This window comes from Pteropus alecto, unplaced genomic scaffold, assembly GCF_000325575.1.
Source record: "Pteropus alecto unplaced genomic scaffold, ASM32557v1 scaffold398, whole genome shotgun sequence".
Lineage (NCBI taxonomy): Eukaryota > Metazoa > Chordata > Mammalia > Chiroptera > Pteropodidae > Pteropus > Pteropus alecto.
The window spans coordinates 369,369-381,439 of NW_006442497.1; the positions used below are offsets into that span (position 1 = coordinate 369,369).

General features: G+C 51.6%; 1 protein-coding gene across 6 annotated transcripts in view; it reads right to left on the reverse strand.

Moving 5' to 3' along the window:
- The window catches only part of P2RX5 (purinergic receptor P2X 5), a 16,244-nt gene extending 4,179 nt beyond the window's left edge, over window positions 1-12,065 (reverse strand). Inside the window, exons 1-11 of one of the 6 annotated variants that reach the window (XR_003043300.1) lie at window positions 11,851-12,065; window positions 8,284-8,434; window positions 7,603-7,674; window positions 7,236-7,311; window positions 7,053-7,149; window positions 6,693-6,773; window positions 6,241-6,379; window positions 5,514-5,650; window positions 4,939-5,020; window positions 4,722-4,787; window positions 1,701-2,471 (exon numbers count right to left, since the gene is read on the reverse strand). Coding sequence is in view for 2 of the 6 variants with exons in the window: in XM_015597344.2 (XP_015452830.1) it covers window positions 2,310-2,471; window positions 4,722-4,787; window positions 4,927-5,020; window positions 5,514-5,650; window positions 6,241-6,379; window positions 6,693-6,773; window positions 7,053-7,149; window positions 7,236-7,311; window positions 7,603-7,674; window positions 8,284-8,434; window positions 11,851-11,987 (1,212 nt within the window). In the remaining 4 variants the exon portion in view is untranslated. Of the gene's footprint in view, window positions 1-337; window positions 2,472-4,721; window positions 4,788-4,926; window positions 5,021-5,513; window positions 5,651-6,240; window positions 6,380-6,692; window positions 6,774-7,052; window positions 7,150-7,235; window positions 7,312-7,602; window positions 7,675-8,283; window positions 8,435-11,850 lie in introns of those variants that run through there. The other 5 variants (XR_003043299.1, XR_003043301.1, XM_006922205.3 and 2 more) reach the window with 5 other exon arrangements.
- Between the last annotated feature and the right edge of the window lie 6 nt (window positions 12,066-12,071).

Genomic DNA, 12,071 nt, shown 5'->3' on the forward strand with positions numbered 1-12,071 from the left:
ACCTCTAGGGACAAAGACAGCCTCCTAAAGGCAGACTCTACCTGCAGCATCCTCTCACTGGCAGCACCGCAGGCAGGCAGAGCATTCACAGGGAGGGGCAGCAAAGACACGTCTTTGGAGCTGCCCCCGCAATGAGCAGCAGCCACTGTGGTGGCGGCTCAAGCCTCTCACAACAAGTAAGGCTGTGCTGAGACCAGCAGGACGGCCATTCTTCCCTCTCACAGACTGATGAGCTCAGGCAAGCATCCAACAAGTGATAGCTCAGGAAGCACGTGGGGGGCTGCTAGGTGCTAGGCCTACCTCAGATCACCAGCCCCAGCTGCTGCAGCCCCACCAACTTCTCCAACACTCTTCCCTCACTCCTCTCCATCCTTTGCCCTTCCTCTCTGTCCCACTCCATTTCTCACCCCTTTCCTACCCAAGCCCAGCTCTCGGTTGGAGTCTGCTAGTCCCTGAGTCAGCAATGAATGAAAGGTAGGGGCCAGAGAAAAGTCCACCCCACGCCAGTAAACTCCTGGAGAATCACAGAACCCTAGTCTGACAACAACCTGGGCCTATGTGCAGCCCCCACTGAAAAAAAAAAAAAAAAAAGGAAAACAGGCCCCAAAACGGCCAGACCTATGCTCAAGGGCACATAGGGAGGTAGAGGCAGGGTGAGCCTGAAGGCTACCTCCTGACTCAGCCCAGGGCACCCTTCCACACCAGGCTGCAGTCACATCGGCAGAACCAGCCAGGTTGCCCAGGACAGCCCAGTGTAGGGCAGCCCGCCAACCAGCAGTCAATACAGCCACCACCCTCCTGAAGCTAGAGCAGCTCCAGAATTTCCACATCAAGATGTGCTTAGGGAAGGCATGGCGGAGACAGGGCTTGATAAGTCAAATAACCTGATGGAGAAGAACTGGATTCTGGGGACACACTGCCTGTGTTCAAGCCCCAACTCTGCTATTGATTAGCTGTGTGACAAGTAAGTTACTTAAGCTTTCTGTGCCTCAGTTTCCTCATTAGTAGAATAGGGAATGTTAATGTCTCCCTTATTAAAGTTGCCGAAATAAGTTCATATATACAAATTGCTCAGAGCAGTGCCGGGCAGAGAGTAAGTCTGAGTAAGTGACAGTACTATTGTCTTAACACCAGGATAGCACAGCAATCCGGTGGTTACTTAGGGGTACTGGGGAGCTAATGAGGATCATGGAGGGGCTAAAGCACCACCAGCACCCCTCTTCTCAGAATCCAGCTTGGATGAAGCTCTCTTGGGTCGTGGACATCCTGCCTTGTGACCGGGTCACCACAGAGCAGGGACCAGAGTAGCCTGCTCCAGGAGATACCAGAACACACAGCCATTCTCCTGGTTGCCACCTTCATCCTGTGCTCAGCAACCCAGGCCCCTCCACTGCATCCTCAGCATCCGAAGACCCATCATGCTGCAAGGACTCTGCTCACAGGGTGAGGACCTCCAGGTCCCTGGGCAGGACTTGCCGTTAACCCTGGCCTGTGCAGCCTGACCTCCCCCCAGGACTGGTGAGGGCAGGCCCTGCAGAACTACTTGCCATGCAGAGGGCACCCCTATTCCTCCAACAGCTCAGGGGGCACCAGTGCAGTCAGGGCTCACCCAGTCTTCAACCAGAGTCAGGGCTCAGAGTTCAGCCTATGAACCAGAGCTGGGGGTCAAGCCAGGCAAATGATATGGGCCGACCCTCCACCTGTTGTCCCAAGGTATAGTGGGGCTGAGGGAACGACACCCTACCTATCTGGAGCCCACCACCTGCAATTCCCCATTCTCATCCCAACTCATCCAGAAAGCCTTCCCAAGGGCTGGGCCAGAGCTCCTTCCCCTTTCTGTCTGCCCACAGACATCAGGATTGCCCATTCATGTTGTGCTCTGAATACACACACACACCCCCACCAAGCCCACAGCCCAAGAAAGCCTGGAAATAGGCTCCTATAGTAAAAATAAATAAATAAATATCATTTTTTTTCTTCCCTTACCACTCCAGCTTCCTTCAAACCCAGCCCATCAGGACCAAGAATCCTAAAATTTAAGTGCTGGAAGGCACTGTATGTAAACCAATTCTCATTTCACAAAGAGAAACTGAGGTCCAAGGAGGCTTGGAACTTGTCCAAGCCTGGAAACCAGGTCTCCTGCCCGCAGCCTGTGGTGGCCTTTTCTTCTGCTGGCTGCTCTGAGACAGAGTCCGGTTCTGTAGGGCACACACTCTGAACAATCCACCTTCCCGGCCCTTCCAGGGGAGCTCCCATGTTCAGCCCTGCCGCCACACCCCGAGCACCTCCATCCACCCAAGGCAAAGATCCTAAGCCAGGGAGGGGGCGGCTGACTGAGGTGTCTCCACAGGGCTCCCCTCGGGCTGCTGGGGAGGAAGCATGACTGACCTCGCCTCCTCATACTTCTTGTTGCGGTAAAAATGGCTCTTTTTAATGAAGTAGATGAGCACCAGGTCGCAGAAGAAAGACCCCTGCAAAAGAGTTGGGGTCCCTGACTCAGAACACTTGACTTCTGGAAAGCCCCCAGCCACCTGACACATACTACACCCAGTTTGATCCTTCAACAATCCCTGAACAGGGCATCATTGTCCCCATTTCATAGATGGGCAAACTGAACTCAAAAAGAGGCACCTTTGTTTAAGGCCACAAAGCTGGTGCATGGTAGAGCCCAGGGTAGCCTGGAGTCCATCTGATCCCTCAGGCCAAGCACCTCCCACACTTGACTCTGACCCCATCAAATCATCTCTTTAACAAATGTTGGCTGAGCATTCACTATATGCCAGATACCACAAAGGGGCACAGGGAAGATTAAGACAATGAGACTTTTTGGTACAGGAGACAAGCATATAAATTATGACATAGAGTGACATGTTCTATAATGGGGAGAGGAACAAGGGGAGCCGAGAGAAGACCGGACTTTACTCAGCCTGGGAAGGAACCTCTGAGCTGAGTCCTGAGGGCTGAATAGGAGTTCATACAAAGCAACATTTTAAAAATCTCAGGAAAGGCATTGCAGAGGTAGGTACAAGCTTATCACGCTTGGGAAATTCAACAGGGCTTGTCTGGGAAGAGATAGAGACACTTCTGGAGAAGTGGATGGGGACCAGCCTGTAAAGCTTCTTACAATGTCTTCAAGGCATTGGTCCTAACCCTTTAGGGGGTGGCACTGAGGGCTTTGAATAGGGGCAGGACACAGTCAGAATTGGGGTATCTTAGAGAGATCCCTCTGGTAGTCATCGTGAGAAATGGGTTGGAGGGAATCAGAACAATAGCGGTGGTCAGGGAAAGATGAGGAGGCCTGAGCTAACCCAGCTGGGACCCACTGACACCAGAGCATACATGCTTCAGACCAGAGCGCGTTGTGCAAATGCCCATCTGTTCCACCAGAGGGCGACCCCACTCAAAGCACAGAGGGGAGGAGCGAGGTTTCCTAAAAGACTGAGTAGAGGTTGGGGGAGGAAAGGGGACTGCTCAGGTGAAACCAGTCCTCTAACCCTGGGCTCTGCGCACCTCTTTTTTTCTCGTAGATGCCAAAAATGTTATTTATCAATTCCTTGTTCCACAAAGAAGAGGCAGAATCCAGCTGCATACAGGATTTCTCAACCGTGGCTTACCCCACCCAGCCTCCACCAAGTTTCCCATTACCTTCGTATTACAGGTATGTCTCCCCCATGGCCTGTATTCCGAGTCTACCCACATCATGAGAAAGTGATGAGGGAAGGTGGCCCCTCTCTAAGAGAGTGCCATATGCAAACATATGAGCCTCCCTAACAATGGCTGTTTGCAGTGAAGAGTCGTCATTTGGGCTCATTTTCCTGCACTGACTACCTCTCAAGAGCATGGCCTCTTTGAGTCCTGCTACAGGACACAGTGTTCCTGGTCTCAATGAAAAGTCCACCCCTTGTCCTGCGAGAAGCCTCCAGTGGGGCTGCTGTGGCTACCCAGTCAGAGAGGAAGGAGGGAAGAGGCTGCCGGAAACTTTGGCAAGAGGCTATCCTGGGATGGGTGCAAGCCATCAAGGAGTCACTCACTGACTCCCACGTCTTTGAAAAACTTCCAGAAAAACAAAGGGGAACTTTTCCCTGATCTCCAGCCACTACTTCCTCTCCTGTGAGCTTCTCTGGGCCCAGCCTACGGGACATATCTGAGGGAGGACTACAAGGCTGACGACCCAGCCTCTCAATGGGGGTGATTTTGTTCCAGGGACATTTGGCAATGTCTGGAGACATTCTGGTTGTCACAACCATGGGAGAAGGTACTGCTGCATCTAGTGGGTGGAGATAGGGATGCTGCTGAACACCCTTCAATGTGCAGGACAGTCCCACAAAACTAATTATATGGCCCACAATGTCAACTAAGCCATGGTTAAGAAACCCTGTATACACCTGGATGCTGCTTCCTCTTAGGAAAAGTGAGGATGAGGTTTAAGAAGTTCAAGGGATGATACGGGATCCCAGAGAATCTCAGCTCCAGAGCAGCAGGCAGATGCCTCTCTGCCCCCAGAAAAAGAAATTTGGGTAATCACTGCCCTCTGGAGGCAGCAGGCAGGGCGTGAAGTCCCAGAAACCCCCCTTTACTATCTGTGCTGACCTGCCAGCTCTCATTCTTTCTGGGGCATCAGGACAGCTCCCCTGGGGTGGTGCCCCCTCCTCCACCCACCCCCAAATCCCACCCCCACTGGTGCTCAGAGGGTAAAGGGGAAGGAGGGGAGAGGTACTCACAACACCCATGAGCGCCACCCCCGAGGCCACGTTGATGATTGTGGGGATGATGCTGAACTTCCCTGCCTGGAGCACAGAGACAAGGCGGGGTGAGGGAGGCAGGGCGGACAGCAGGATCCCCAGGGACTCCAACCAGAGCCCTCCCAACATACCCACCCCATCCTGGACCTGCCCAGCCTCCACATGGGAAATGCAGCTCACGTACCCTGCCATTTACCATGACATCAAAGCGGATCCCGTAGGCTTTCATCAGGGTGCGGAATTCCACCCCAGCTTCATTTCGGTAATATTTGGCAAACCTGGAGAGACACGGCCCAGGGGAGATCTCAGCCTGGCTGGATCTTCCCTGTTTGGTAACACTGACAAGACTGCTTGGAAACTTATAAGCACCCCCATTACCTCGCTCACAGCAGCCTCAGGAGATGTTGCAGACCCTCTTGCTGACATTACGCTAAAGTTTCATCTACATTCTCAAAGTCATTGCCAGACATTCCCCAAGAGACAAGAGGCTTCCCACTATATGCTGGACCAACCGGGGGCCACCAAAGCACTGATGGAGCTGATCTGGCAGAGAAGTCAAGCCTTGGAGTCACAGCAAGCCCAGAGCAATGACAGAGCCCCCTGTACTCTTCCAGAAGCCCCCCCAGCGACTGTCCCTCACTTCTCATCTGTCTCTCCCTGCACCTCCCACTCTGACACCCATCCCCAGGAAGAGGTGTCATAGTGCTGGCACCCAGGAGAGGACACAAAACACGGATAGAGTCATAAGGCAGCAGGCCTAGCCCCACTTACCTGAAGTTGTACCCAGAAGAGACAGAGTTTCCTGGAAATTTGCTGTCCAGACGGCTAAAATAATAGCGAGGGTTGCATTCAGAAGGAGCTTTATCAAGATCACAGTCCCACTCAATCTGAATTCCTATTACACCGCCCTTGATGAAGAAGAGACAAGAATCAGTTCAAAGAACTTTTTGGAGATGGACAGAAGTCACAGACCAGCTCTTCATGGAGAGCTGCACGAAACAGGGGAGGTGTTCGGGCCAGGGGCCTGCCGGGCTGGAGCATCCTTCCAGGAGGAGGTGGAAAGCCCAGGGTTCTGGCCCCACCTCTGGAGTAGCTGAGAAAAGTGTGTTGCTGACAGTCCCCAGCCCCTGTCTCCTCCTGCCTCATGCTTCAGAGAAGAAGAGAAACACAGGGGTGAGTATGTACTACAGGCAGTTGCCTTACACAGAGCCAGGATGTGCCAGTGGGGCTTCTTCCAGCTCAGTTTTAGCTGATGCCCCACGGACTAAGAACCAAAGAGCAGGTGCTAAGTGTGCCCCTCACCAAGTGCCCAAGGGCCGAGGGCAGGCACAGCTGGTTGTGCGTCAGAGTTAATTCTGAAAACAAAGAGTCTCTGTGGCAGGTGACTTTGAAGGGCCACCCCACCCATGGGTCTGCCTATACACCCCCTCTTCATTACTGAGCCCAGGCCCAGAGCCATTAGGCCCCAGGGAGGGCTCCCTGAGCACACATCACCCACCTGCAAGGCTATCTCCTGGAAGTTGCTCCCAGTCCAGCTGACCAAAGACCCCAGTCGGAAGATGGGGCAGTAGGGGTTCTTAGGGCCAAATTGACAGGACTTCAGGAAATTTCTGTCTTTGGTGTCCAGCACATTGGTCCTGGGTGGAGGCCGTGAGCAGCCAGTGAAACGAAGGTAGACTTGCTGTTTTGAGGCTAGAAAGTGGACCTGACTCCGGAGTCATGGGGCCCCTCTCCCGGCCCAGGCTGAGTCCCTGGCTTCAGCCTGTCTACTCAAGTCCTGACCACTTCCCACACTGACATCCTACTACATTCAAGAACAGAGCCCCAACCCCACAGCAGGGGCTTCCCAACACCCCAAGAGGTTCATTTCTGTCTTTGGTGTCACACGAGCCCACACACAGCCACCAGGAGGGCCCCACCCCTGATCCCCAGTTGCCAAGCCACACATACTTGAAAAAGTTGAATTTGGGGAAACGAATGAAGTTCTTTATGTAAATGGTAAAGTCTTCAGCCTTGCCCAAGAGTGGCTTCCTAAAACCAAGCCAGGACAGCCTGTTCAGGAAGGCCCACCCCTGCCCCAGTCCCTTCTATGTCCTCCCCAGGCCTGTGGTAGAGCCGAGGACTGCCTGTTCCCTGGGTCCCCTGGAGCCTTAGTCAAGAACAGTTAATTTGTTCATGTTGGGGTAGTGCTCAGGCCTTGTGGTGTGTCCTCAGAATGAGGATCCCAGAGTGGATGTGTCTCTATCATCAGGCTGGGACCCATGGACAGGACTGGGTGACTCCTCAGGGTCAGGATCCACAGCTACTCACTCTGGCCTGGACTTTGTCTCCACTGGGCACCAGGCGAAGATCTCGCAGGTGCCCCTTTGTGTGTTCCCTGCTCGCAAGCAGCGGCCAGTCCTCACTCCTGCAGGGGTGGGACAGGGACAATGCCAGGAGCCTCCCGGCTCCAAGCCCTCTTCTACCCCCAGCCCTGGCCACTCCAGGCCTCACCATTTCCAGTCATAACAGGCTCCCCAGGAGGGCAGTCGCTGTCCTCATAGCACACGGCGTTAGGAATGCTTTCACTCTACCAGAAAAGAAAGGGCGCCTAGGTGGAGGGTTCCCCTGCAGCATTCCCAGGTCAAAGCCAGATCCCACCCCAGGAGTTAGAACAGGGGTTCCTCTTCTTCCTGGGGCCACACACCCTTTGAGAACCTGCTCCTCCCACCCCAACCAAAAAATGCAGCTACATGCACCAGTGCACACATGCCCCAGGGCTCTTGGAGGAGACAGAGACACCTGCTTCTGGAGAAGGGTAAACCCCAACCACTGCGGGCGACTCTCCCACACCCCTCCCCAGCTCTGTGCCAAGTCGAACCTCAGCACAGGTTTCTTGCCGCTGGTTGGGGGTCACGATCAGGTTGGTGATGACGAAGAAGACGTTCTCTCCCTGGAAAACCAGAGATGGGCTGAGGAACCTCCTCCTGACCTTTGGGGAACCCTCCTTCCCAGGGCTGTCTGGCAGGGGTGGGGTCTCTGCATGAGAGTTGGGGACAACGGGGCCTCAAAATCAGTGGGTCCCACCCATCTGCCCACTGACCTCAGAGTCCCTGAATAGATGTCCTTTGATAGGTCCCTTCCAGGCCCACACCCCCAATCTGTCCCTGCCCCACAAATCCCTATTCTGACCTTAGGCCCTGGGGTCCAAATCCAGATCTGGGAGGAGGAGGAACAGTGATGGGGCAGCTCAGGCCCTGGCCCAGGTAGACTGTGAACCAGCTAGGGAGCTAATGCAAGGGACTCACACTGACCTGGAAATTCTCTGAGCCCCACTTGGTCTCAACAGGCTCAGGGTTTGTTGAGAACAGAACGGTGTCATGAGGCACAAAGAGGGCAGGAGTTTGGTGTGGGGGGAAGAATCTGGACAGGGTCTCTATTTACGAGCCCTGGCAGCTCTTCTGGGCCAAGGGAAACAGTGAATGGAGGTCCCTGGGTCCCCAAGCAGCTTCCCATGTGACCCATCCCAGCTAGGCCCTGTCAGCTTGGGTAGGGCTCAGACCTGAGGTGGGATGACGTAGTCAGCAACATCCCAGAGCCGCTCCCCGAGCTCCGAAGTGTTGGTGAAGGTCACGCCCTTGACTTTGGTGATGATGCTGCTCTGTAGGGAGGTGTCGGTGTCTTGGTAACCCTTCTTCACCAGGAACACCCAACTGTGGGGAGGGGCCAGCAAGGTGAGCATCAGCCTTAGTGTTGCCCTCAGGGAAGTTTCCCCAGGCTCAGGGTGGAGTGGGGCAGGCGTGGGACTCCACCTTTCCCACCGGCTTCTGGGCAATCACAATTCCCAATGCTGCCTGAAGCCCTGTCCTGCAAGTAGCAGAGGTGACAAGCATACCCAGAAGTGAGAGCACACTGGGCTAGGCTGGCCAAAACCTGCTCACCCTTGCACTGACCATAGACCATATAACCTTGGGCAAGCCAATGAACTCTGGGGGTTAACACAGGATAACAGAGGCTCCGTCCAGGGGAGTGAGGAGGGTTAAGGGACATTGTAAATAACCTGAAACCAACCATGAGGGGACCTCAGACAAACCCAAACTAAGAGGCAGCCTACACAATTAGAGTGCAAACTCTTGTACTTTTTAACACCCAAACAGAAGCAACAAAAGAAAAAATAGATAAGTTGGACTTCGCCAAAATTAAGAACTTTTAAGCATCAAAAGACACTATTAAGAAAGTGAAAAGATAAACCACAGAATGAGAAAAAATATTTGAGAATCATATAACTGGTAAGGGTCTAGTACCCAGAATACATAAAGAAGTCTTACAAGTCATCAATAAAGAAGACAAATAGTCCAATTTAAAATGGGCCAAGGATCTGAACAGACATTTCTCCAAAAAAGATACGCAAGTAGCCATTAAGCACATGAAAAGATGCTCAACATCATTAGTCATTAGGGAAATAAATCAAAACCACAATGAGATATCACTTCACACCCAATAAGGTGGCTATAATTATTTTTTAAATGAGAAATAACAAGTGATGGTGAGGATGTAGAAAAATTGGCACTTGAGATGAGAATGTAAAATGGTGCAGCTGCTGTAAATAAGTCTGGCAATTCTTCAAAAGGTTATCATGTGATCCAGCAATTCTACTCCTAATTGTATACTCTAGAGAATTGAAAACATATGTTTACATGAAAACTTGTACATGAATGTTCTTAACAGCATTATTCATAATAGCCCAAAAGCAGAAACAATCCAAATGTCCATCAATCCAAGAGTGGTGAACAAAATGTGGTAAGTCCATAAAATGAGATATTATTCAGCTGTAAAAGGACTGAAGTACTGACACATGCTACAACATTGATGAACCTTGAAAATATTATGCTAAAGGAAAGAAGCCAGACAAAAATGGTCACATAGTGTATGATTTGATTTACATGAAATGTCCAGAATGGGCAAATCTATAGATACAGGAAGTAGATTAGGGTAGCCAAGGGATGGGAGTAGGGGAGAACTGACTGACTGTTAACAGATACGGGGTTCTTTTGGAGGTGATGGAAATATGCTAGAATTAGGTAGTGGTGACAGTGTACAACATTGTGCATATACTAAAAACCACTGAACTGTATAATCTAAATGGTTAAAATGGTGAATTATATGCTACTTGAATTTTACCTCAACTTAAAAACGGTTTTAAAAACATCCTGTATTCTTCAAAAAATGTCAATGCCATGAAATACAAAGAAAGACTCGGGAACAATTCCAGATTAGAGGAGCTTGAGAAGACATGCAAGGCACGAACTCAGATTTTCTTTTGTGTAAGATAATTATTGGGACAATTTACAAAAGGTCTATAGCTTAGATGATAATATTTAAATGTTAATTTCCTAATCTTCACACTTGTACTTGGTTAAATAAGAGAATTCCTAATTTTTAAGGAACATACAATGAAGTATATAGGAGCAAAGGGGCATCAGTCTACTCCTAAACGGAAAAAAATGGGTGTATACACACACACAACACAAATGTATAAAATGTTAACATTTGGGGAATCTAGGTAAGGGCATTAAAAAGTTTTTGTACTACTCTTGTAACTTTTCTGTATGTCTAAAATTGTGTCAGAATACAAAAAAATATATTTTTTAATGAGATGGCACTTTTTTTAATGAGATGGTTTAGCACGGTGAATACCTGGCACAGATGAAGAGCTCGATAAATATGACTCATCAACTTATTACTGTTAATGTTAGAGATTGTTCAGGTTAACCTCCCCTTTGGAAAGTTGGGGAAACTGAGGCCAGGACAGGGCAGGCACCTGCCTGAGGTCATTCAATGGTGATGTGGGATACTTTGCATCTCTCAGGGTACCAGTAAGAGTTCTCCATATAGCAGGTGCCAGACAGATTGTATCTACCTTCTTTATCTCTGGGGCAGAGCTAGGCCCAAAATTGTCTTGTCTCTAAGGAACTCGGAGAGGGCTGTGAACCTTGAGCTAAACAGCTATTTTGGTGGGAACACACTGGGCCTGGCCTGGACAGAAATATTCAGCAAATATTCAAGGAACAACATTCATTCTTTCATTCACTTATTCATGTCACATCTATTGCCAAAGCAGTTAGGTGACACAAGGCCCATCCTCATGGCGTCCCCAGCCTGGTGAGAAGTCAGACACAGACATTAAGCAAATGATCTGCCAAACAAACATATAATTACATTGTGGGAAATTGCATGACATGTGGGAGGGAAAGGAGAGGGAGTTATGGGAGATCCCAGGTCTGAAGGGTTGGTGGGAGCTGCCCAAGTAGAGGAGGAAAGGCACCTCCTGGCTCAGGAACAGCATGTTCAAAGGCCCTCAGGTGGGAGAGCCAGGCGCTTTGCCTCCAGGTGAGGTCAGGGCTGCTCCATCCCCAATCAGGAAATAGGACAGACTCAACAGCATTTACTGAAGAAGTAAAAGAGGTGCATCTGCATCCCAGTTCTGTGCAGTCATTTCCTCCCTCACTTGTCCCCTCCCTACTCTGGGTGAAGATTCTGAACAGTGTCTGGCTGACCAACCCCAAGTTGCTGCCAGCTCCCGCCAGATGGGTGAGGGGTATGGGCAGGAGCAAAGGGCCACTGGGCAGGACCCCCAGCTGGATAACAGAAAGGCCAGCCACGGGTGGGGTGAGTTGACCAGAGGGACATGCCTGGCTCATGAGTTGTCCTAGCCCAACGCTTGGCACTGAGCTCAGTGATTATAAATAACCTACCCAGTGTGGGAGGCTCCCGGGGCGACAGCTGCAGCCCAGCCCCCTGTATCCTTGCCCGCTTCCCACAGCTCTAGCACTGGGGCCTGGAGGCCTGGAGGAAGAAGCTGCCCTTGGAAATCTTCATAGATTGAGGAACCAAGAAACCCCTGCCGCATTTTGTTTCCTCCAGAGCGGGTGTCCCGGGAGTAGAGGGCCCCCTCAGTAACCCACCCCCCATCCTTACACCCACGGGCCCAGGGAGGGCCTCCTCCCAAGCAGGGTCACAGACCCCAAAACACAGGGAAGGAACACCAAGTACATATAGCCAATTTCCGGACCGTGGAGAGGCCACAGCTGCACGCCCCCGCCCTTCCCGCAAGCCCCCGAGCACTCACACCACCAGGTAGGTCAGGATGGAGACCTGCAGCAGCCGGTAGAGCAGGCCCACCTTCTTGTTCTTGGCGATGACATACTTCTCGGTCTTATAGTCGAACAGCGACTGGTAGAGCCCCTTGCAGCCAGCCTGCCCCATGGTGCTGTCTCACCTGGGCCTGGGGACCGCGCCGCCACGTGTGCCGCATGGGAACCGCCCCTCGCCCGCCGCCTCCGCGCCTGC